Below are 24646 nucleotides of genomic sequence, written 5' to 3' on the forward strand. Positions count from 1 at the left end.
ATCATGCATTATGGAAAAGACAGATTAGGAAATTAAGCATGTTTGATTTTGGTGTTAATACTGTAATGGCTAGTTGCTTTAAGATTGCTGTAATGTGTACCTGTGGTTATGAGTAATAATTGTTATTTTAAATATTACAAAACTATTTATGAGTACTAAGCTTGTGTACACTAATCTTGAGATTGATGCTTGCTACGTGAGGGTAGTGACTGTGTTAATCTGCACATAGATATAAAGCAACAGAGCTGAAGATTTCTTGGAGAAAAGTGTCATTTTTCCAATACTCCTATATTACAAAGTGGGAGGTGCCAGACAATAGGTGTCAGCACTGGTTCAGCTATGCACAACTTCACTGCAAATGTAGATTAAGGCAGCTGGTGTTAAGCACAAGTTTGCTGTGAGCTATACTTTCAGCAAACTAAATGCCTGTAAAGAAGTGCTGAGACAACGTTTGGCACTTGGTATAAAATAGCTTTTCTAGAGGATAGACTGGGCAATAGAATACATTAGTCAGAAGATAAAAGCTGGTAAAAATAATGTATGTATTGTATTCACTCTGACATATTTCCAAAATACTGAAGGAAATACTTTTTCTGAAAAGAGTAGTTTAGTTAGGTTTTGTTGTCTTGTGAATTGAGAGAGACTGATGTAGTGCATTCCTAGGGATTTTAAGAAAATAAAACAAACCTAACTGAAACTAAGTCTGGTACACTGAAGAAGGAAAGCAAAGTCATAAAAATCAAAATGAAGCAAACAGGATTAAATACAGTGCTAGGAAACTTCCATGAGACTTTGGAATTGTTCTGTTTTGTGGAGGAATTTTAAACTGGAACTAGGGGTTTAGATATCTTGTTCACAAAACCAACGCATGTCGTATCTAGGGGTCTGTGGATAATTCTGCAACAACTTTGGAAGAAAAAACAGGAAGACAATGCAAAATGTACAGTTGTGTAATGGAAAAACCAGAAGAAACCACCACCAAGGAAATGGAAGACAAAAAATTCTTCAAAGAATTGGCTTTCCTCTATGTTTCACTGGCAACATGCACCTAGGATCCAGGATGAAGGCAAAAAAAGGTAAGCCTAAATGCTTTAAGAGCCATAAAAAACTGTGGCTTTAGCCCAGCACTGATTTTGTCAGTTCTCTAGAACTGCTTTTATCTGGACAAATACATCTCTGTTTAAATTATGTCCTTGCAGGTGGAGGGTACTGTAGCTTTAAAACTGTAAGGAAAAATAGTGAAATAGTCTTGCAGTTAGTGTACTTGCTGATGTGCATGTATGGAGGAGTTTTTAAATAGCAGGTGCTCTCATTAGAGACCTCTGCATGGTGCATGTCAGGTGGATGGCTATGCACAGAGCAAGGGAAACAGAGCTTTTTCTTGTCAATAACTCGGTGAGGGATAGTTGGGAGAACCTCCCCCCACCCCGGAGTTTGCGTTGTATTGCAAAATACTGTGAATTCCTGGCAGCCGTTGCCGTGGCACACTCTGAGTGCCCCAAGCCTGGCAGTATAATCTAAAGGGAATGCAGTTGAATTGTGATGTATTGCTATATAAAAGGGGGCGGGTCACTCTGCTCGTTCCAGCTCCTTTTCTGTCATTACCGCTGCAGAAGCACCAACCAAATGCAGCTGGCACGCCTCTTGGTTGGCTCTTATATAATATGAGGTTTCACAGGGCACTGATGTAGAAATAAAGTCAAACATTCTTGAGGCAGACTCGTATTACTTGTCGTATTGCTGGTGCTCACTTCACTGTAGGGCTGCTCTCGGAAGGGTGATCTGTGGCCCTGTTTGAGTAAATTTTGGAAGGTCTGCAGGATGGCTCCAAATGAGACAGGGGATGAACTTGTTTTCTTTGTGAATGGTAAAAAGGTAAGGAAGATTTCAGCTTTCTGTCCAGCTTGCTTCTGGATCGTGGCTTGATTACTTATTTTTCTAGTCATCTTCCTCCTCTGAAATTTTCTAATACCAGCACAATTGCCATGACTTTTAAATATTAAATTGTGAAGACTGTTTATTGATTTGTTAGTGGCTTTTTCTCTTCTTTGACTTTACCTTGTGAATTATTCAGAGTAACACTACTATATAATGTTCCTTTCACATTTTAGATTTGTTGGCAAAAATTTACTGCAATTCTGAGGTAGCTACTTTTAAATAAAGGTGCACTGACTTAATACAGACATTTCTACTAGAAATAATTTCAGTAATTACAACAGATCTGAAAAATGTAACTCAAATGTAGGCATCCATGTATAATTCATATGTTCAGTAAGTAATTCTGATACTTGATTTTTTAAAGGGATTTAAGTAAAAAGTATTTCCGTTTAAGCTAGAAAACTCTTTAAAATCAAAGCCCATTAACTGATACCGTTTCCTAGATCAACTGCTGACAATTACCCAAGAAGTGACTGTGTCTCACAGGATGGTGAGGTTGTCCTTGCATATGCTGGACACCTTTGAACAGTTTGTCCCAGAGCCCCTCTCGCAGTTTGGACTTCCCCTGGCTAGCATTGCAGCCTTGACTCTTCAGAAAGCTTATAAGAAGTCTAGGCTGACTCTTTTTGAACTATAAGCACCGAGTTAGTTTTGTTTCTGAGCTCAGCTCAATGCTAATCTTCCACTACCTTCCTTTTGCCTAGATACTTGGGCAGGGAAACTTGTGCCAAAGCAGCTTCCAGCTGGGAAACTTGGGGAGGGGAGAGGGTTGCATATCCACTGTGTACTGTGAAGCTGAGAGTTTGTGGACCTTCCCTGTGCACTGCTGAGGGGTAAATCACATGCAGCACTAAGTTTGGGCTAGAGAATTAATTTTTAAATCACTTGAGGGATTCCACAGTATTGTTGGTTAAAAAAACTCTGTGCGCTGCCCTACAGACCGGCACAGGACTACTATAAATTTTGCCATTTTTTTATTTTTGTGCTAATTCAATCAAGTGTGTGGATAAGATTGTTGCTACAATTAGAGTGTTTTAGTTATGAATTTGGATCCCAAACTGGATTGGCATTTGAACTTTCCAAGGTACTGGAGTGTTTGATATAAAAGTTTTGCTTTATCTAAGTATCAGTAGTGAAGAATAAAGTTTATCTAGTATGGATTATAAATTAGTCAAAGAGCTCTTGAATGTAATACTGATGTAGAGCCCAGCCCTAGTTTCTGAGGTTTTGTAAAGGATGATGACTGAAGCTTTGCTCACACAAATCAGTAATGGTTTATATGTCAATGTTAATTGATATATCAGCCATTCATTGTTTCTAGAGGGAGGTGAAAACTTGAAGCTCCAAGTTAATCATGACTAGCTAATTGAGTCTGGTAATCAAGATTGTGATACTGTGGCACAGGATGATCTGTGAATTTAATCTGATGAATTTTCTGCTATGATGGGCACAGCTGGTATGCCATTAGTTTGTCTTCTGCTCGCTCTGTGAAAGTTTTAGTGACTCCAGATCCCTCCTCTGTGATCCCCAATTTTTAGAGAGTGAACTGGGAGCTTTCTGAGTCTCACACTAGGAGGTTGCCATGAACATGTTGGGCAATCCAGACCCTGATACAGGCCAAGTGTACTATCTTTGTTTTCTTTTTCTGGTATGCTATAATGAAAGAGAATTGTAGTTCTGGTGCCAGATCAGCTAAGGTTCAAAACCACAAAATATGCTACTCATGGTATGTGTGAAGAGTTTATAAACAAATTCATCTATACATTTACAGCTGGTGCTTCAGCATTGGTTGGTGCTCAGGGATTACAGGAGCATTGCTCTGTGCAAATTCGTAGAAAATCTCATCTCCGTGGAGGAGACTCTTGGCTAACATATGAAAATATGTATTTGTCAAAGCAAAAATGAAGAGACTGACCTGCACAGAACTGGTTCTGTGGTACTCTTATGCATGTGGGATGAGGCAGAGAAGGAGAGAAATAGCAGCCTAGACCCTGAAGGCTAGCAGCAGAAGACAACCCATTCCTTTTGTATCTGTTGTTTGTTCTCACTGTGTTCTGGAGCTAGCAAACACGCTGTGAATGGCATTGCCCTTGTGCATTTCAGCAATATTTATGGAACTGCAGTTCCTGTTTAAAAAAGCCATATCTTGGAGCTGACCTTGTGCATGTGTAAAGGAGTTCATTGCAGTATGATCTTGGCAGTTGTTGGCTGAAAAAAGCCCCACCAGGGAACGATTAATATTAGCAATGGTACCATCTCATGGCATATGTCAAGGCTGTCTTGGAGCATCCTTCTCTGCTGGCTCGTGGAACTGGCAGTGCTAGCACAGGAGCAGGTTCCATTTGATAAGAGAGGAGATGGCTTCCTGGGTTATGCGTTGACATTTTTTTTTCTATTCTCTTTTTGGGTGTGCTGCCAAAGTGGCTTGAGTTAAACTCCCACCAAATGCAGGTTTAAGAAAGAATTGGGCTTATGGGGCAATCTAATCTGTGGCAACAAATGTGGAGATTGTTGGGACATTTCTGCACGAGAGGCTAAATGATGGAAGGGGTGGTGGGAAGTGCCTGGGTAATGCTGCTGAAACAGCAGGTAGCAAGTTAGGATATAGCTCCATCCATCTGGAGTCTGGACTAAATATTCCAGCCTGTTTGCTGCAAAGAATGTGATAGCATGGCCAGTGGGAAAGGTTACTGCTGTGTGAATTTGTGACAGCTTGACATTGCTAATGGGCTGCTGATATTCTGTCATAGTACAAAACTGCATGATAAGAGGTGGTTGATAAGATAGGGACTTACATGGCACCAAATCCTTCTCTATTGCCCTAGTCCAGTCTGCAATGTTGTCAAGAAAAGTCTCCTGAGAACAGCTGAGCATACTTCACATTCAGGATTGTTTATTTTAAGCACCTGTTTACTTCACTGGGTATAAAACTTGGCACACAACTAACACAAAGTTATCTTTATAGTCTGCTTGGACTAGAATGAAAAACAACACATACAATGTAAAGTTAATAGTGGCGAGTTTGTTTTCCTCAGCTGACAAGTCTGTCTCATGCATATGTAGTGTGTAATTTTAGTTCAAACATGTGAAGTCAATATTTCTATTTCTCCCCTGAATATTAGGAGGGGGTCTATGCTGGAAGCCACATTAGACCTCTTCCAGAGCCTGTGGATATTTGATTGTAGATAGGACCAGCCAAAATACAAGATTTTTTTGAGCTCTGGGGCCCTCTGGATCCTACATAAACAGTGAATGACAAGTTTTCAGTGTACTAGTTTAAAGCAGAACAAAATGTTCTCATGACCAATAGAGGATTTACATTGTGTGGTTATATTCAGTTTGTTCATCTGTGTTCTAATCCTTTTCCCTAGTAAATTAATTTGAAATCTCTCATTGACTTCAGGAATACACATTCACAGATTTTAAGGCCCTAGGGGACCTTTACCATTGACTAGTCTGACTTGATGCATGGTGGTCTGGTTAAAACCTTTCACCTTCTCTTCTTGCAGCTAATTGAGTGACTAGGGACTAGTGATTGCATGGGAGCTTGTTGTTCAGAAAAGCATATGTTTCTCATTTAAAGACCCTAGCTGATGGAAAGCTTAGCATGTTGTTTGGTAAATTAGGAAAGTTTCTGGTTTCCTTTTTGTTCCTCTATTTACCTTGCTCAACTACTGTTTTTTAAAATTGAAAAATCTTTTATTTAAATTTATGGGAATACTAATTTAAATATGATGCTGTATGTTGTAAAGGCAAAGTTACCTGACTTAGTGAAAGGCAGGTAGAGAAAACAGCAAACAAAATATTTGTTGAGATCCAAGTTTTGTACACGAAATCTTGAGGAAGTGAGCTCAGCACCTCTCTGGACCAGCTCATGGTGTAGACTACTGCATAGGAACTTGTTCAATGTCATACTGAAAGCCTGAAGAACTGTAGGGCCAGCCTGGGCTCCTGCTGAGGTGATCTGAGTATTTAAGATTCCTAGAATCAGTAGACAAATAGATGTGTATGCAAACACAGCAGTACAAAGCAAATTTGTTGGGAGTCATTTGACTGTCAGTGCCATCCTAACATTTCCAACAAAGTTTCTTTCTGCATTTGATTAATATTTAAGCTACCACATGCAGTAAAATTCACAGTTTTGAATTTCTTGAAATGCAGCCTTTGATTTAACATATCTAGAACAGGACATTTTGTTTAGAAAAATCCCACAAAAATTCTTAAAAAAAACCCTGAGCAAAAGGGAAATATTTCTTTAATTGCAATATCTAAGTAGGCTGATCCTACTCCCACTGAAGGCAATGGATATAATTCAGTTTCCTTCTGTACAAGGACACCGGGTGAGGTGAGCAAGAATTGTTTTGATGGGTAAGATACTGAGCTGTGAATCATATTGTTCTGGGCATCAGACAAGAGAAAATATTATCTCCACCCACAGGGTTTTAAAATATTTTAAGAACAAATCACAGCAGATGATTGTAACAAAACACTGGAAGAATGGAGGATAAAACCAGCATCAATGACAATGAAGAAAAGGCAGGAACAGTAAAAAGTTCTTACTCTGTGGCTAGTAAGAGAGACTCATAAACAAGTATCCCCCCACAAATCTGAGTGTGAATAAACGACTCCATGCTCTCTGATGTGTGTGATTTGGTTTAATCCAGAATGTCCTCTAGTGATCTCCATCTGACCCCAAGCCTCTGCCAGCACTGCAGATATACAGCTACAGTGGAGTAGCTTGAAGTGACTGAAGTAGGAATCAGGGCTATTGGTTTGAACAGGGTAAGAGTGTGAATTGTTCAGGACAGGTTCTACTCCATAGTGGGAGCCACTTTCTGATGAAATTGAGCAAAGGTTGGACTTTGGGACTTAACACATGCTTAAGTACTTCACTAAAAGTGTGTGGAGTCAAGTGGTTAAATGCTTTGCTGAATGAAGGCTTAAGCCCGTGTTTTATTTCTTACTTCCTGAAAAGGAGCCATTGGGCCAAACTTCTAATTGCTTGGTTTGAGTACATGGACTGCTGCTTGGGTTTTTTCAAGAAAACTTGTTGAGACATTTTCTTTGATCTAAGCATAGAGTAATCTCGATGATCTTTAACCATTTAGAAAACTATTCTGAAGCTTTTTCTCTGTGCCTGGCTCTCTTGGAAGCTGCTTTGGAAGGATTTGCAATGGCCATTGGCACAGGCCTGTGGAAGAAACTCAGCTTGACAGTAAGGGTATGCGTTGTTGGGGAAGGCTCTTTGCCTGTGAAATGGCTGTGAAAGGCCTTTTGTCCATGGGACACTTGTAGTGACAGGCATTTCTGAAATTATCTGCTCATGTCTACCAAACTCCTGAAGAGGGATCTATGTGCTTGCTCTGAACCAACTCATCATGAGAGAGTCACTGCATGCTCATTCTTGCTTCTATGCATCCAGAAGGTGAGGGAACAGGAGCACTCTGCTCTGAATGCAGCTGTATGAGTTCTGCATGATTTACAGTACGACATCCCCAAGATAGAAGAATGACCTCTTTCCTTGTAGATGAACCCTAATGCAGGAATGAGATGTGCAAAAAATGACCAGTTGTGTTTTGTAGCAAGCAATTTTACTGAACAGTTTTAAAAATGTGGTCTCAAATAGGAAGTATGAACCTTGTATCTTTAGAATAACCCTGTCACGTGTTAAAGGCATAAAATTAAAGCAATGCAGAGGTTGTGAAGGTTTCTTATCAGTAAGAAAAAAAGGCTTACACAGATGACCTTTGTTTCAATTTGTCCTTCAAACCATGAGTGATTAATTTAAATAAACTGTAACTATTGTACTTAGGACTTGAACAGTTTATAAGAGCCAAGAACACATGATTACATTCTGGCACACAGTGAATTTGGAAGAGTTTCTTGACACTATTAATAACAGAGAAAGGGGAAGACAAGATCTATGGCCATTTTGAGGCAAGGGCAGAACTTTGTTTTCTGACCATCGGGCAGAGGTTGAAGTAGAATCTAATTTTATGTCTAATAGATAACTGTTAATAATGTTGTTCACTCATAGGATGGAGCTGACTCAAAATGTGCAGAGCAAATTTCTCCTTGGTTGGAATTTCACATTCCCACATTTAGGATGGCTACTAATGTAACACTCATTAATTTAACCTTAGCACAGAAGAAAGAGGAACTTCAAGATGATTGGTACTTCCTGTCTGTTCAGCAGCACCTGTATTGGTCGTGTTAGGGTTTCCACTGTTGTGGTTTTTTTCTCTACAAAGTCTGTTACTGATGCCATTTCTGTCATTCTGTTTATCTGCTCATTTTCTCTGTCTTTTCTAATAGTAAGGAGAAGGGACAGAGGTTAGTTATCCATGGCCAATAAAGATGAGTTGCAATCTGGGGAGATGTCAGGAATTAAGAACTCAAGTACAAAACACAGTTCTCTCTGCTCACTACTAATTCTGTTTGCAATTTTTGATAAAGTGTTTTTAAAGATTTGCCTCTGTGTGCCACAGCTGAAAAACTCTGATGTATGTAATGCATATACTTTTCTCTCTCAATAAATTCTAGTAAATATTGTGTTTGGATACATGACCAACATTGCTGAACCTAGTAAAGGGAGTTAATCAATGGTTCTGCTCCCTGCTTTGGAAAAGAAGCTTCAGAAAGACCAAACTTTCTCCGTTTGACCAACATGTGTTGTAAAGCATTCTGTGTGTAACAGTACCTTTCCCTTCTTGCAGGTGGTGGAAAAAGATGTGGACCCAGAGACAACTCTACTAACTTATCTACGAAGAAAATGTATCCAGTGTCAGAAAAAACTGCAGAAGGCTTTAAATGCCTACAGCATTTCATAATTGTTTACTGTTCTGCCTGTCACTAGCACTAGGCAGAGCTTGTGCACAGAGTGTAAGAGGGAGTGCTCTGCATGGTCTGGTATTTCTTGCTGGCAAAGATTACAGCTGGTATTCCAAGCTTAAACAATAGCAAACTTCAAATAATATACTTTAAATAAATTTTAAGTAATTTATTAATACTTTGAAGGGAAAATTCTCAGAATTGCTGGGAATTAGATAATGATGAAAAAAACCCCAATATTGAGATTATAATAAAGTTGAAGGAAATTTAGGTTTGTTCCACACGAGTTGTGAAGACATTTCTGGCCCAAACATTACAGCCGCTTGAGCTTCTTGCTGTAACATCCAATAATTTGGATATTACTGGGTAATTCATATTCAATAACTTGCTTAACCTGTGGCCTATTTATCAAATGACCCAAGGATGCAAACTCAGAGGCAGGGGTTCCCACCACATACTGTAGGCATGTTTACATGAGCGGATGCCAGCAGTCACATTTCACTCCTGTTTGAAACTGGTCAACACATGAGTCAGACTAGCTTCAGGAGCTGGGTAGCTATTACTGTGATGACCAGGCTGGCTATACTGGGTCTGGTTCAGTAGGTAGTGTCATTCCATGTTTTCTGAGTTTTTGTGTGACCAGATGGGTGTGTACATATGCAAAACTGTTCACATCTGTGTTGGTGTATTACTTAAAAAGAATCACGCATACTTATTTCACCATGCTGCCATGTTCTGTTTGTCTGGGATCTGAAAGATGTATCAGGATATAAATCACAATCCGCTTTGGGGTTTCCAGCAAAACTATCAACAGCCATATTTTGTCTGACTGTACCTTGAGTGAGTGAAGTGCAAGAGGAAAAATAAGTGGCATGACTCTTGTGCCTGTGTGTGCTTCTTACTGCTAGACCTTTTATATCTGAGCTTCTTAATATCTAATGCAAATAGGCTTGTAAAGAGATAATCAGAGCTCTTAAAATTTCTGATCTTCTATGTGAACATTCTGGTGAACTTATGTAGATGTCTGGTTAGGGTCAGACAAATACTTTGAGAAACATGTTTTATTGAGCCAGATTAGCACTTCTGTCAAGAGACACATTGGATGGCATAGGAAAGCTATATTTCTGTGAGGCAGGTATACAATTGTATGAAAAGTAGACGTGGTGCTTAGGGACATGGTTTAGTGGTGAACTTTGCAGTGTTAGGTTTATGATTGGACTTGATGATCTTAAAGGTCTTTTCCAATCTAAATGATTCTAGCATTTCTATGTTTCTATGAAAACAATCAGTTCAGGAATCTTTGCAGTGAAGGCAAAGATTATTTCAGTTCCCTATATCATGATGCCTGTTGCTTTTCCACAGGCCCAAACTGATTATCTCAGCACAGGCATGTTTCTATTGCCAATGAAAGCAGCTCTTCTTTTCCCAACAAAAGTCTCTTAGCATTGGTCAGCTTTCTTCACAAAAAATAACAGTGTCTAATTATCTTCTAATGAGTGAAGGAACCCAAAGCAGAACTGACTCTATGAATTCTCTCCTGAAATAGCTTTGCAGAACATCTGATTTAATGACTGATTGTAAAGTACAGACATGTTCTCTGCAGCCTGTGGAGGAATCTGCTTTGGCCAGTCCATACATTTTGTGAGTTCCCAAATGTCTGTGCAGTGGTTCTGTGCATCTCTGCTAGTTCTGGCTCTCAGTGTCTCCCTCCTGTGGTTTTATGGGAACCAGGCTACTAGGGAATGTGCTTTGCTGGTTTTGTCCCTAGCAATGGGGAAGCTATTATAAATGGGGCCAAGAGAGAAGCTACATTGGCCAGGCCATGACTCTTGAGATGCAGGTAGTTTGTGAGCAGTTCAAGTGCAGCTTTCATGTCAGTGCTAAACTGTGTCAGTTGTAGCACTGCATGACTGCCCTGTCTGGGTCCCTTCTAGGTGGTAGGAATCACCAGGTGTAGGAATAAATCAACCACCCCTGGTGAGAGGTGCTGAAGGAGATGCAACCATGCATCTCAGGGATGTGGCTGCATGCTTGAACAGTGATTACCAAGTGCTTTGTCTCCCTTATGTAATTTACTTATCTGAGTCTAATGGAAAGTGGCAACTGTTGAAGTTCAGAAAGTTTTTGTTTATTCTAAGAGTCAATTGGAATGTGGCCTGCCTTCTTATTAGGGCTTTGAGTGTTGATCTCAAAGTTCACATGCCAGCATCTGAAACTTTGCTTATGTTAAATTAAGTTATTAAATAGAAAAAAAATGAGTGCTTGGTTTCCAGCAAGAACTTGTTGCTAAGCCTTGTTTGACAGTTTGAGCTGGCTTCTGCCAATGCTCTTTATGTTTTCCTTGATTCCTGTTCTCTCAGTGGGCCTATGTGGAACGAAACTAGGCTGTGGAGAAGGTGGATGTGGAGCTTGCACTGTTATGATATCCAAGTATGATCCCTTTCGGAAGAAAATCCTGTATCCTTTGCAATCTGAACTCTTCAACAGAGAAATTAAATGGGTCAGGTTCTTAACATTCCAGACGTGGTACTATTTTTTTTAAAAAAAAGTTATATAATACATGTTTCTGCCAAAGCACAATTTTTCACTTTCAGAACATAAACTCAGAAGGCTAAGTCAAAAAGGTGTTTTTTTCCTACAGCATTGCACAGCACTGGTGGGGAACTATTTCACTGTGCCCTAAAATATCTGCAGTAACTCTAGCACACAGGGTATCTGCTTTTTCCTAATTCGGAAAACCTTTATGTTCCTTTCTTGCAATATAATACAACTTTTTGCTGTGATGACCCAAATGATGATTACTGTGACAAAATCTTTATTGCTGTTGTATTACTACAATAATCTGGTTTCTGTATGCCAGCAGATATTCGCTTTTTCTCTACTTCTATTGTAAACTTCAAAATTACTTTTATTTTCTGAGCCATAAGCTTTCCTCCTGTTCTTTTAATTAATTGACAAGTGAAGCAATGGAATCAAACAAAAAGGGGAATGGAGAGAGGACGAGGCAGAGGGACAGGCCCCAGTTTAGTTTTACTATGGGGAACGGAAAGCACTGAAATCTTGGATATATTTGGAATAATGCTTAGAGATACTTTAACTTGGGATCATCTAACTTAGTGGTTCTGCTTGGCAATGTGGCCTTGAATAGGGTATCTTTAGGGTCATTATTCTGTCTTGATAGAAATGAAATAAAGTAGCTAGTTCCTATAAGAATTTTGGCAGCGTTATTCTATTATACCTTCAGCCTGGACTTTTTCCCCATGTATACTACCTAGAAACTGTTTCCTTGGTAGAAGACCAAGAGCTCCATGCTCTTATGTAACTTTGCAAGTGGGCCAGGCCAGCTGTATAACATCTTGGTATTTGTAGTCTGCCCCTGTAAATTACTTATGTGGGTTCTGTAGCTTAAGATGCAACGAGGATGTTTAAAGTTGTTATTTCTAGGTCAAATTCTATGGTGCATACTCAGTTTAAACTTCAAGTGAAGTTGATGAGAACTTTGGCTGAGTAGGTGCTGTAGGATTTGATTTGTAACTAACTAATACCTGTATCACATCTATTTAAGTTCTTCTATTGTTTACACTGTTACAGTTTCTGAGTGCTCTTCAGTCCTCCTGCTCCCTTTTTCCTTTGTTGATCAGCACAGGCAAATGAAATGACCTTAATTTATTATTTTAGCCACCATACTGCCAATGCTTGTCTCTTCCCTGTCTGTGCCCTCCATCATGTAGCTGTAACTACTGTTGAAGGCATAGGAAACACAAAATCCAGGCTCCACCCAGCCCAGGTAAGCTGTTAATACGGGTACCTTTAAAACCTGCTATTGATGTTTTCTTCTTATGTTCATTAATCATGTTCCACGGTGTTGGGACCTCCATCACAATGTTGAATGCAGGAGTTTGACTTTCACCATGAGTAGTCTTTACTTGCAGGAGTGACTAAGTGACAGAGCCAAACTTCCTGGTCAGTGCTGCAGCTCTCTTATGCCCTAACAAGTTAACTGGTGCTGTACCGGCTGAATTGCTAATGCTTTTGTTCTAGGGCTACGTGGTTGTATTTGGTCCACATCCTGGACCATAACCCAGGAACTGGGAAGACTGATGTTGTGGTGAAAGTCCATATGATGATTTGGAGCCAGGAAATCTGAGTTAGGTTTTGCCTCTCCCATAGCCTTCCATGAATGACCTTGGTTTCTCATCCTGCATAGTTAGGAACCTTCTCTGCAGTGGTACAGTAAGGTTTGGGTCAGCAATGTTTCTGGAGTCCCTAAATATGCTTGGTGGGGAGGAGTACAAGAGTGTGAAGACTTGTTCTTCTAGAAAGGTGTTATAATACACTTTTTATGGAAGCAGACTTGCCTCAGCTTTGTCAGAGATACTGCTTCTTTAAGGGAAACTATGAGTCATCTCTGTACAGTGGGTAAGACTAGTGCCAATATCTATATCTAGACAGTAAATAACAAAGTGAAAAGTAAGTTAGAGACGCATGAATGGATGGCAGCTAATCTGACCTTTGTTTGCTTGTCTTCTTTTCCTTACCTTCCCTGAAGATTCTAACAGCTAAGCTTTGAAATACAAACTCAGGTCTATACAGGTAGCCCCAACCTTGCTAGTATGGTAAATCTGAAGAACTTCTGATCTCATTGGAGGCTTTTAGTCACCTTCAGTTACACTGGGAGTTCAAAGAGTAGGTGGAAACTAGAGTGTTCTCTGTTTTGAAGTCTGCTTCACAGATTAATTGACCATCTCATCAGAGAACATCTGATGATAGTCTTAGCTCTGGTGAGAATTTTTTTTTAATGGAGATGTTACAGAAACAGGAACAGCAATGAACTCACCTTGATATTGTGAGCTGATGGTTGTTACTTTTTCTCAGGAGAGAATAGCAAAAAGTCATGGGTCCCAATGTGGCTTTTGCACTCCAGGCATTGTCATGTCCATGTATACATTGCTTCGGAACAAACCCGAGCCCAAAATGGAGGACATAGAAGATGCTTTCCAAGGTAATACTCGTAGCTCTGCAGAGATGCAACATGTTCTGCTTTCATTACATCTGATTCACCAATTGTGATGGAGGTGCACCTTTGTTTAATGTATTTCATTAAAGATAGCCAATTGTTATGAGGTTAAAAATGAGCTTTTCTAGTAGGAGACTGGCCTGATGCTATGAATTAAACAAAATATGGCCTGTGGAAAATCTCACAGAAGCTCATTTTTGGTCCTGAAGCAGGGGCAAGTGACCTCAGTCTTGGATTAGGACCCCACTAAGCTTAACACAGAACAAAAGGTAGCCTGTCCCTGGGGAGCTTGTAAGAGCTTCCACATCTCCTGTTTATTCATTGCTGTCACAAGAGCCTGCAGAGGTAACGGAGCATCTGGGCCAGCCAACCTCAAATAAAGGACCAAGGCAGCAATATACATGGTGGACTTGGGCAGAATCCAACTGTGTAAATCATCTGAGAGGCTGCTGTTGTTGCTGAGATTAGAGCTGTTACCATGCTCCTGGCAGTGACCCGAGAGGAAATCAGATGCAGAAGAAAACAACCTCTTTGTAATTCAGGAGACTGGCTAGTTGGTATACTGATTAGACATACACAACGGAGGTAAATGAATACTGAATAAGCCATACTGATTTTTTTTCTAAATTAATTTTAAGTTAAAATTTCAGCAAAAAGGGATGGTAGGATTGTTGCAAGATTACTACCGAAAATTTCCGCCTCCTAGTTTTTCACTAGCTTTATCTAGATTGGACAAGCTTTTGTGAGAAACTACAAAACGTTCTAAAAAAAAGAGAAGTTCTCAGACAAATGACACTAAAACCTTATCCTTTTGCTCTGACAATGCAGGGAACCTGTGTCGGTGTACAGGATACAGACCCATTCTGGAAGGATACAGGACATTTGCTAAAGTAAGTGGCTTCAGATAATGTTAAAAAAAATCTGGAAGGCTGTCTTTTTGTTACTAAAATACACCATGAGCTGAAATAGGGAGGAAGGAAATATACATGCCACAACAACTCAGTCCAACTGTTGACCCCTTTGTATGTGCTTCATGCATTAATAATGCACAAACTCCTTTACTCACTGCAGTTCTGGAAGTGAAGCACTTTATTAAAGATCTATCTGATGGTACCTCTTTGGATTGCAGGTAATTAGACTAATTCTTTTCTGTAAGTCTCTGAAAAACTCAGCAGCTCTGCCTAATACAGCTTAAAGATGTTCCCCAATGTGGAAAAAATGTAAAGGTATGGTGTACGAATAGGGACAAACTGTGGGGGAATCTGATGAGAAAGTTGCTTTCTTGAAAGATCAGCTGCATACCTGAAATAGCTCTGGAAAGATGTTGGAATCAATGTTGTACAGCTCTTGCCCAGAACTCATCTGCTGGTTTGGGTGAGGTATGAAGCTTTGCCATAAATTTTCTCTAGTCCCTTTGCTCTTGAAAGACTGCTGGAGGCTGTGAAGAAAAGTAGATCATTAGGTACTTCAGTGATGACTAGCGACTTACAGGGCTACACTGGTATTAAATATCAGAAGTAAAGAATTTAGAATGCTGCTCATTAATTTCAGTTTATTATTCAGAATTCCGATCAACAAAAAACACAAGCAGATCCATTACAAATGGTTGATAAACCCAGTCGATATAGTCTACATGGATTTCCAACAGGCTTTCAACAGTGTCTCACCAAAGGCTTTTAAAGACAATAAGCAGCCATGGGGTAAGAGGGAAGATTTCTGTACAGATGAAAAATTGGTTAAAAGGCAGGAAATGGCAGGTAGGAGAAAATGATGTATTTTTGCAAAGGAGGGAGGTCACTGGTGGAGTTCTGCTGGGACCTGTGGTGGGAGCAAAGGCTGTTCAAGATATCCATAAATGAGGTGGAAAAGAGAGCGAGCAGTTATCTAAGAAAGTAATTTAACTGATATCAAGTTAGTCTGAATAGTGAAGATAGGAACAGACTTTGAGGAATTTCAGAAGGACTCTGTGAACCTGAGAGACTAGAGAATAAAATGGGATACAAAATTCAGGGCAAAAAGATGCAAAGCAATTTACAGAATGAAAGCCAGTCCTCATTTCACATACAACATGATTGGCTGTGAGCAGACACAAGATCACCTGCCTGTTACCATGCAGGAGGTGTGGTAGACAGTTGCATGGAAGCATCAGCTCATTGCTCACTAGCAGTCAAAATAACACTTCAAAATGTAGAGAACAAACCAGAAAATACTGCCATGCATCATGGCTCTTCCTTCACTTGAGTATTCTGTGCAGTTCTGTTCCTCTTGTCTCTAACAGGGTATAGCAGAATAGGGAAAGTTTCAGAGAAGTGGACTAAGGATCGTGTCTGTGGTGATTTGGCTTCCATACAAGGAAACACTGAGTAGGCTGGGACACTTCAGCCTGGAAAAAAGATATCAGGGAGGGGAACAAGCACTGAGTAGCCCATATAGTGGTTTGTGTTGATCTCTGATAGAGATCTACAAAATCATGACTAGCTGGTGGAATGTGAACAGGCATCTGCTGTTTGCTGCCTCTTCCAATACAAGAGCAAGGTGTCAAGAAATTAAACTAGTAGGAGTCAGGTTGAAAACAAAGAAGGGTGGATGGTCTGCCACATACCAGGTAGCTGACCTTCAGGACTCACCAAAGGGTGTTGTGGGCACAAAAATCTTACACAGGCTCCAGGGGAGACTAAGCAGGTACCTGGATGGAGAGCTACTCAGGGTTACTAAAGAGACAGAAACACACTAGGCTAAGGTAGTCTCCTGGGCTGAATGCAATTGGATGCTGGTAGAGTACTACGTATTGTATTGTATGTGCTTGTCCCTTTTACTCTTCTCTGGGTATCTCCTCACAGCTCCAGCTGGACCAGAGATCCTGGATGAATGGTCAGAGTAGTTCTAAATCAGAACAAGAGGTCTATCAGTAGACTAGACATGAGCTAGCCATCACTCTGCAGGATACTGCCTTCCACTAACAAGGCAAACACCTACTTGCTTAGCACCTTCCACTTCCCATTTCTGCTTTGGATATAATAAATGTGGGATTAATTTATCTCAAAAGGGAATTAGGGTTACTTCATTTCCTTGGAATCTGCACATGTTTCTCAGAACAGTTTTTGTCCCAACAGGACTTGAATTGCTGTGGCAGAGTAGCCAATGGCACTGGATGCTGTCGTAGTGAGAGGGAAAATAGCATGGTAAGGTGAATTTTAAAAACCATAACATCAATTTGCAATATAGTATTAGAGTTTTGATGTATTAGTCACCTGTGGTGCAGCTATTCAGAGCCATCCAAGCTGGTTTGAATGTCTGTCTCTTGGAAGACACTATGACTGTGTATGAACTGCTTAGCATGACTAGCCATCATGATGCAGGTTTTACAACAACAGTGAGCTAGATAATGTTCTTTCTGAATTTGTGAGATGCAACACTTCTGTGTAATAGCATGGTGGCAATGTAAGCAGTGTGTTACCAACTTCTGGTATATTGAAGTGATCCATCTTTCTCTGAAAACAGATCTAAAAAACAGTTAATTCTCCAGCATGATCTTTCCCAAATTTAGCAGTGCAGTGATGAATAAAGTAATTTAATCACCATTCCAATAAATTGTACAATTGGAACCTTTTGGAATATCTGAAGGTACAAAGTTAATCACATTTTATGCACCAGTTGAGGTGCAAACAATGGAGGGATGAAAACAAGGAATTAGGGCATAAGGAAATTCCAGTGAATTCCTGTGGATTCTTTGTTAGGAAGCATCCAGTGTTGAGTGGAATACTTCAGCAATTAAGACTGCTTGGAGTTTTTTTTGTCAAAGTAGTATATTAATGAAAAACTTTACTGCAAATTTCTTCAATCCAGAGATTGATAAAAGAGGAGGAATATATTCTGTAAAAGTTGGAATATTCTGAGTTTGTGTAGAATAGCTGAAGCACGCTTGTTTCTTCTTCAGAATGGAGGCTGCTGTGGAGGAAAAGCCAATGGTCCAGGCTGCTGCATGAATGGAAAAGAAGACAATGTGGTAAGGTGCCTCTCAACAATTAGGTTTTTTCTGTTTCTGATGTTTTGAAGTCTTAGGTCTGGTTTATTGTATGCCAAAGACTGATGCTTTTAATTTAGCTGTATTCATGCAAAGCAATTCAGACTAGTTTATGTTTTATGCTGGTCTTAACTCAGAAGAGGTACCTTTGATGTAATTTAACATGCCAATGTGAAAGTGATGTCACTTTTGGTTGGCAAAAACCTGTTAGAGTGTTCAGGGTTCAGGTTTCTGACCAGACATGCATTGTGATCAGAAAAATATGACTGAAGAACCTGGATCAGGTAGCATTTTTTTGTTGTGTTTGCCGTTCTTTGCTTCATGAAATAGTAATAGGGATTCCACTGGCAAGAGGAATGAGTTAGGGTTGTATGTGGATAGCTTTCTCCTCTGCTACTCAGCCATTTGCATTTTCTGTCTTATAGGCAATGATGTCCTCCAGCTTGTTCAATTCTTCTGAGTTCCAGCCACTGGACCCTACACAGGAGCCAATCTTCCCACCAGAGTTAATGGTAAATTCATTCAAAAAGAAATAGTATGTGGTTCATTGGTTTTGTTGTTCTGCACAGGGTTTGAGTGTCTGCAGTGTCCCTGCCCTGAGGAGATGGCAGTGCAAAAGATGGCTGTTGATGAAAGAAATGCATGGGCATGTTCGCCTCCCTGTTTTATAAAAAGGAAGGCATTTAAGCCAGGGTGGTGTAAAAGATATGCAAGCCAAGTGCCTGCCCCAGCTGGCTGGTTTTCCTCTCTGTTTCTCGCCATACATGCCTGCTCTTGGGTTTCACTTCCTTTCCGGTCACTGCCTATCCAGGGGTGGAACAGTTGCTGACATCTAGATTTCAATTTACTAGGTCAGATGTGAACTTCTACACCAAATACAGCTGTATCTGAGCTAATCACCCTGTGCTCTCTTTATAATGTAGGAAGAGAAGTAGGAGCTATGGGTTATAGCTGAATATATGTTTCAAATAGATGAATTCCTAAAAGCACCAATTTCTCTCCATTCAGTGTAGCAGGAGTATAGAGGTTGGCTGGCTCATACTGACATCAAAAGTTAGGTGAGATTAGTTTCTCTCCATGTTTCATTCCTGTCTTTTTTGGGGTAGTTTTTCCCTAAGCAAATGTGTCCCAGCCAGGAATCTAGCCCAGCACATGACATGTTTACAGCTTCCTTCACATTTACCAGCTGAAATTCAATTGTTAGTTCTGCTGCTTCACCCAGCCTAAATGTGTCATGAGCTACAGTGTGAGTAGGTTCTCACAGACCATAGCATAATATATGCATTTGTCTTGAGACAGGTCCCCTTTGTTTCTTCTCTGAGGTGTTCTCCTGTGTAAGGGTTGATCTGATGTTGGTGGGAAGCAGCCATGTTAGCTTGTTTTCTTTGGTCACTGGATGAAGGAATTTAAAAGGGAACCAGAATCTGGCCATACAGCTGGTAACTGAAATTCAGCAGTGCTTAAGACTGATATTTTTTCAGTGAGATGAGAATGGAAACCCCATTACTTTTAAGATGGCTGAAGCCACAGGCATCTGCCAGAACTTTGATCAGATGGAGCTTTCTGGCAGAGGTCTTGCTGAGGAGATGCGGCAGCAGGATGCACCTGGCAATATCAGGAAGAGAAAACTCTTGTCAGCATGAAAAAGAGTCTTGTCACTGTTAGCAGAAGGATGGGGAATGGCTAACTGCCAACAACTGTGTGGATATCACAGCCACCTGTCAGTAACTTGGCTGAGATGGAGCCTGGCCTGGCATGGGCATGGGCAACATATGAACAGGGATTCTTGGCTTGATGTAGTGTCTGAGTATCTGAATTCACTTTTGTAGACTCAGAGTAACAAACAGCAGAAACAGCTGTGCTTCAGAGGTGAGCGTGTGATGTGGATCCAGCCTACAACTCTTAAGGAATTGGTGGCTCTCAAATCCCAGTACCCCAATGCCAAGCTTGTTGTGGGAAACACAGAAGTGGGTAAGAAGAAGAGCTGATGCTCATTATGAGCATTTGGAAAACTTACTATGGAGTTATTTCTGAGAACAGTGCAAGTGTAAACCTCCTTCATGCTATTGCTGTTAAATAGCTGTTTAATCTTTGGGTTGTTTGTAAAACAAATTTTCTTCAAAGGTAGATTAATCACACAGCGAATGTTTTTCCCTGTTCTTTGCTGTGTTGGGGGAAAAAAACCCAAAACAAACCTTATCTAGACCTCTGAGCTTTTGCGCTAGTTTTGTGGAATGTTGAGAAGAAGGGACTGGCACAGTGTAAAATGTCCTCATAATCAAATGAATTCAGTTGTGAAACCTCATTTTGAAAGATTTTTCAGTGAGTGAACTCTCAAGACTTGAAATCTTATGTTTTTTTCCACCAAAATATATACATCTGCAAATATAAGTGCTGAGGGGCAGAGTTCAGACTTCAGTAATTCTTTTATCCTGAGTAATTGGTTCAAGAGACAATCCTCAAACTTTGTATGGTTCATTGTATGTGTTGTTCTTTCCTGAAGGATTATGTACAACAATAGCCAGGTTACACAAGTACTAAACAGTGTATTTAAGGTTATTGTAAGCCTAGAAAAGAGTGTCTAAAACTTCCCTGTGAGAGTTCTGGTATTAGTGGAAAACAGCTTTTAGTTTGGTATCTCTGACCTTACATAATCTATGTAACTGATGGTCAGTGAACTGATTATTTAACAGGCCTGCTGCCATTTCATCATGAAACAGTTAACTTAGGGTTTCTGTCACCTTTGTGTAACTGAAGGAGTCTTACTTTTTCTTAAGGTATTGAGATGAGGTTAAAGAACATGTTGTATCCAGTGATAATAGCACCAGCATGGATCTCTGAAATGAACGCTGTTCAGCACACTGAAACAGGTGAGCAAAAAGGAGGGGGAATGCCTGTGAAGTGTGTAGGGACTCCACAGAATAATAGAGGATATGAAGGAAAAAAAACAGAATAAAAACTCTTTTCTGTATTCATTAATGTCTCTCCCATGAATGAAATCGAGTGATGTGTAAAAATAATTTGAGAATCAGAGGGCTTTCACTAGAAGGCATATTAGACATTTTATCTGTTTGATGTATGGTGCTTTATGCGTATTAACTGGGTTAATAATGAGTTTCAATAGGCAATCTTTTTATCTGGAAAGATTTTAAAATTAGTAACTGGGGGAAAAATGCTGGATTTGACAGTCTAAGTGACTAAGCAAAGTATTGCATTTATCTTCGTGGTGAAAACAGGTTGACCTTACAAATAGAAGTAATTAGGACAGTGTAGTGCATGTGGCCTAATGCCTGGTAGCATGTTTAAGGTGTGGGAATTGGAGAGGAGTTCACTTCTCAAAAGACAAACTAGTACGAATGGGAGAGCAGTATCATTCATAATACACTGAGGCAAAAGGGCAGTGAGTTACTGTCGTGTGAGAGGCAGTGCTACCATGAGCTGTGATTTAAAGGTGAACTTTGTTCTGAGGATGTGATGTTTGCATACCACTCATACAAAATAGTCTAGTGTGACTGAATGTCTTATCTAAACCCTGCAGTCTAAATCTAAGCTTTGTAGACACAGTTATAACCATCCTTCTGTTGGGAGAACAATTCTTTTAATTTGTCTGTTTACAGGGATCACCTTCGGCGCTGCCTGTACCCTGAGCTCAGTAGAGGAGGTGCTGAGGAAAGTGGTGGCAGAGCTTCCTCCTTACAAAGCAGAGGTCTTCCAGGCTGTCCTTGAACAGCTGCGGTGGTTTGCAGGGCCACAGATCAGGAATGTTGCTGTAAGTGACTCAGGAGCATAAGGGCCTGGAACTGAAAGCTCAGTCTGAGGAGCTGGCCTGTCTCATCCAATATGTGTGTGTGCTTTGTGCTTCTCACGCAAGAACATTTGCAAACCTAGGCAAAGAAGCTAGTAGACATAAACCAGCCCCAGGAACTGACAGCAACATGGGTCTCAGCTGGTGCCTGTGCTTCACCGATATCACAGATGTAGCAAGCAAGGGAAACATGGCAGTTGTCCAGGTCTTCCATTGCTGTTATCAGGATAAGTGGGGGAAACTGTAGTGAGATTTGACTACTTTAACAAATACGTATTTAGAGTGCTGGCTAAACTTCAAAGAAGCAGGTGTGTATATTTTTGCCAGGGCAATTTTGGTAGCCATAGTGTTAATGCATCAGGTGTGGCAAATTTTCCTGTAGTTTTAAAGTGAAAGAGTGGGTTCAGTGTGTTCAAACTCCATATGCTAAAAGAAAAAAAAAAATCAAGCAAGCAGATGAACCAACTTACCAAACAAAAAATTTTGTCCACAAGATACTGTGCCATACATTTGTACCGCGGCCAAAAAACTTGGGTTCCCTGAATGTTACTGAAAAGATGCTCTATACTTTTATGGATCTTCCCTTTAATTGCAGCTACAGTGAGTGAATTTTGGCATTGTTGGGCATACGTGGTTTGAGCATAAGGTAGTTTTGATGCATTACTCAAAGACTGTTCCTAAAGCTGTTTTGGGCAAACATTAGTGTTGATTGGGAGAGCAACCTGATTTCATGGGTTTTACATTTCCCCACTTCATTAAAGGCCTAAAATGGCTGAATAAGCAAAAAGATATTATCAAAGCAAACTCAAGCAGAGCTAACCTCTAGTGCAGTGTGTATGATTACAAGATGCTGTACTGTATCTTCAGTTTTTTAAATATTTATCTGATGCATATATTATCATTCTAGGCTCTTGGTGGGAACATAATGACAGCAAGCCCAATTTCTGATTTAAATCCCGTGTTAATGGCAAGTGGAAGCAAGCTGACTCTGGTATCAAATCGTAAGTTACTTGCAATTCCTTGTGGCACTGAAGGGAGTGGGATAGTCAACAGTCTTCTGCCATGATGTCTATTCGTGAAACACAGTAGTCATGAAATTGTTTCTGTCACTATCATACTTTGATCCTTCTGGATTTTCCAGATAAAGATTGAAAGTTGGTTGTTTGGGTTTTTTTCTATGAAGAAAGCCAGATGTCTCAATTTCTATTTGCTCTTAGGAAGATTTTTTTTTAATAGGATCCTTGAAATAAGTGGACTCTCTGATTAGCGACTTTCTCTTGTACTGGTTTGTGTACAGGTTAAGGAAGGGGAAAGAGGGAATTACGTTGGGATGTTGGAAACTGGACCACCTGTAGGCTCAGCTTTAATTAGATAAAGAAGGAGGGAGGTCTCTTTGATCAGTTCCTGTGCAAATAAAACTTTGTATGTAGGCAGAAGCTCTCACAGATTCCATAAGGACCAAAGTAAATCTGAGAAAATCCTGATTTGGTGAAAGAGGGTGGAAAAATTAAAACTGATATCATATCAGGTGTGATTTTTGTAGGTTGAAGGCTATTTCACACATATTATTGCCATTCTTATCTGAGTTATTCATCTGCCATTGATCTCTCCTTGCTCTACAGAGGGCAAAAGAACTATCACAATGGATGAGAAATTTTTCACCGGATACAGAAAGACAATAGTTAAGCCTGAAGAAATACTTCTCTCTGTTGAAATACCCTACAGCAAGAAGGTAAGCTTGTAGGAAAAGAATTCTGTGGAGCTAAAATGCTGTTATTTGAGTGTTATTAGGCAATTTTTTCCTTGGAGACTGACCTCCAAATGCTTATGTAGTCCCAAGTGGAGCAGGTGAAAATTTAGCAACATACATTTTTTTTGACAAGCAAGGGGAGCTGGGCTTTATGATAAAATACAGTAAGCCCAAGAAATTCTCTAGTGCAAGAAATATAAATTTCACTTTATTGTCTGGAGCTTTTTGAGTACATTTGGTATAATGAAAAGTGGCAAAGTGATGTTCCCAGAGGTCTACGTTCTGTTTGCAAAATAGTATAGCAAAAATGCTAGTAGTTCCTGAAGTAAAGTGAAGTTAAGGTTCCCAAGGTTCCTGCTTCATTTCTGTGAACTGAAATGGGAAAAGAAATGGGAAAAAGTGTGTGCAGATAAGAGAGAAGTTCAGTTTCTGCATCCTTGCCTTGCAAGACTGAAACCACAAGGGCTGATTATTGGGGCATTTTGACAACGTGGACTTGCAACTTCAAATGACTCTGCAAAACTTTCCTTCTAATAGGACAATGAACACTTCTCTTCCGTATCAGTGTGAACTGTAACTTATAGTTCTAAGAGAGAACATCAGACTAATTTTATGGCTTTTTAGGGCCTGAGGCTACAAATTATAAGATGCAAGGATTCACAGTGTAGTGACACATTTTCTTTATAAATGGAAACACTGATTTACTTGAAATGCCATCATGTTATGGGATAGAACAAATAAATCCTTTGTCTATGCTCTCTAATATTTGTATCTAACTGTTAAGGGAACACAGCTGTTTTATTTATGATGTCTTTCCATCTATTTCTGAGTGATTTTTCTTTGCTCTTGTGATAATTGGAGGAAGGATTATTTTTTTCCAAAATGAGAAACATGCTTGAGGTGGTCAGTGGAAAACGCCATATTCCTTCATTCATATGACAGTCATATGGCAATTTGACAAAACAAACAAATGTTTACCAGCAGGGCAGTGGCTTTATTCCTAGGTTATATGCAGTTCATTGATCTGAAAAACTAAAACAACTTTTGAACTCTACTTCATGGTTTCTTGGCTGATCTTTGCTCACAAACATCAAGTCAGAGAGAGTAAAGTTCTTCTGGGGATGCCTGAAGGTGCTGGCATGTGGCAGGCAAAGTCTTCTGGAACTGAATTCTTCACAACTGGAAGCAGAACTGTGTCAGCACACAGCGAGATCATTTTTTTCAGTGTATGTTTGTTTAAAAGTAATGTTACCTCTTGAACTGATGTGACTTGTCATACCA

The 24646-nt window shown here is 39.9% G+C and overlaps 1 protein-coding gene across 1 annotated transcript in view; it reads left to right on the forward strand.

Annotated features, from left to right (window-relative positions):
• The first annotated feature begins 1699 nt into the window (after positions 1-1699).
• Positions 1700-24646, forward strand: part of XDH (xanthine dehydrogenase) — a 54407-nt gene continuing 31460 nt past the window's right edge. The window contains exons 1-14 of the mRNA XM_026845612.1: positions 1700-1875; positions 8655-8712; positions 11130-11226; positions 12448-12556; positions 13645-13771; positions 14615-14676; positions 16900-16968; positions 17724-17792; positions 18236-18322; positions 19640-19781; positions 20588-20680; positions 21428-21579; positions 22523-22616; positions 23238-23347. Of these exons, the coding sequence (XP_026701413.1) occupies positions 1822-1875; positions 8655-8712; positions 11130-11226; positions 12448-12556; positions 13645-13771; positions 14615-14676; positions 16900-16968; positions 17724-17792; positions 18236-18322; positions 19640-19781; positions 20588-20680; positions 21428-21579; positions 22523-22616; positions 23238-23347 (1323 nt within the window). The 5' untranslated portion in view covers positions 1700-1821. The remainder of the gene's footprint in view (positions 1876-8654; positions 8713-11129; positions 11227-12447; positions 12557-13644; positions 13772-14614; positions 14677-16899; positions 16969-17723; positions 17793-18235; positions 18323-19639; positions 19782-20587; positions 20681-21427; positions 21580-22522; positions 22617-23237; positions 23348-24646) is intronic.

This window comes from Athene cunicularia, assembly GCF_003259725.1.
Source record: "Athene cunicularia isolate RWA chromosome 3 unlocalized genomic scaffold, athCun1 chr3_part1, whole genome shotgun sequence".
NCBI lineage: Eukaryota > Metazoa > Chordata > Aves > Strigiformes > Strigidae > Athene > Athene cunicularia.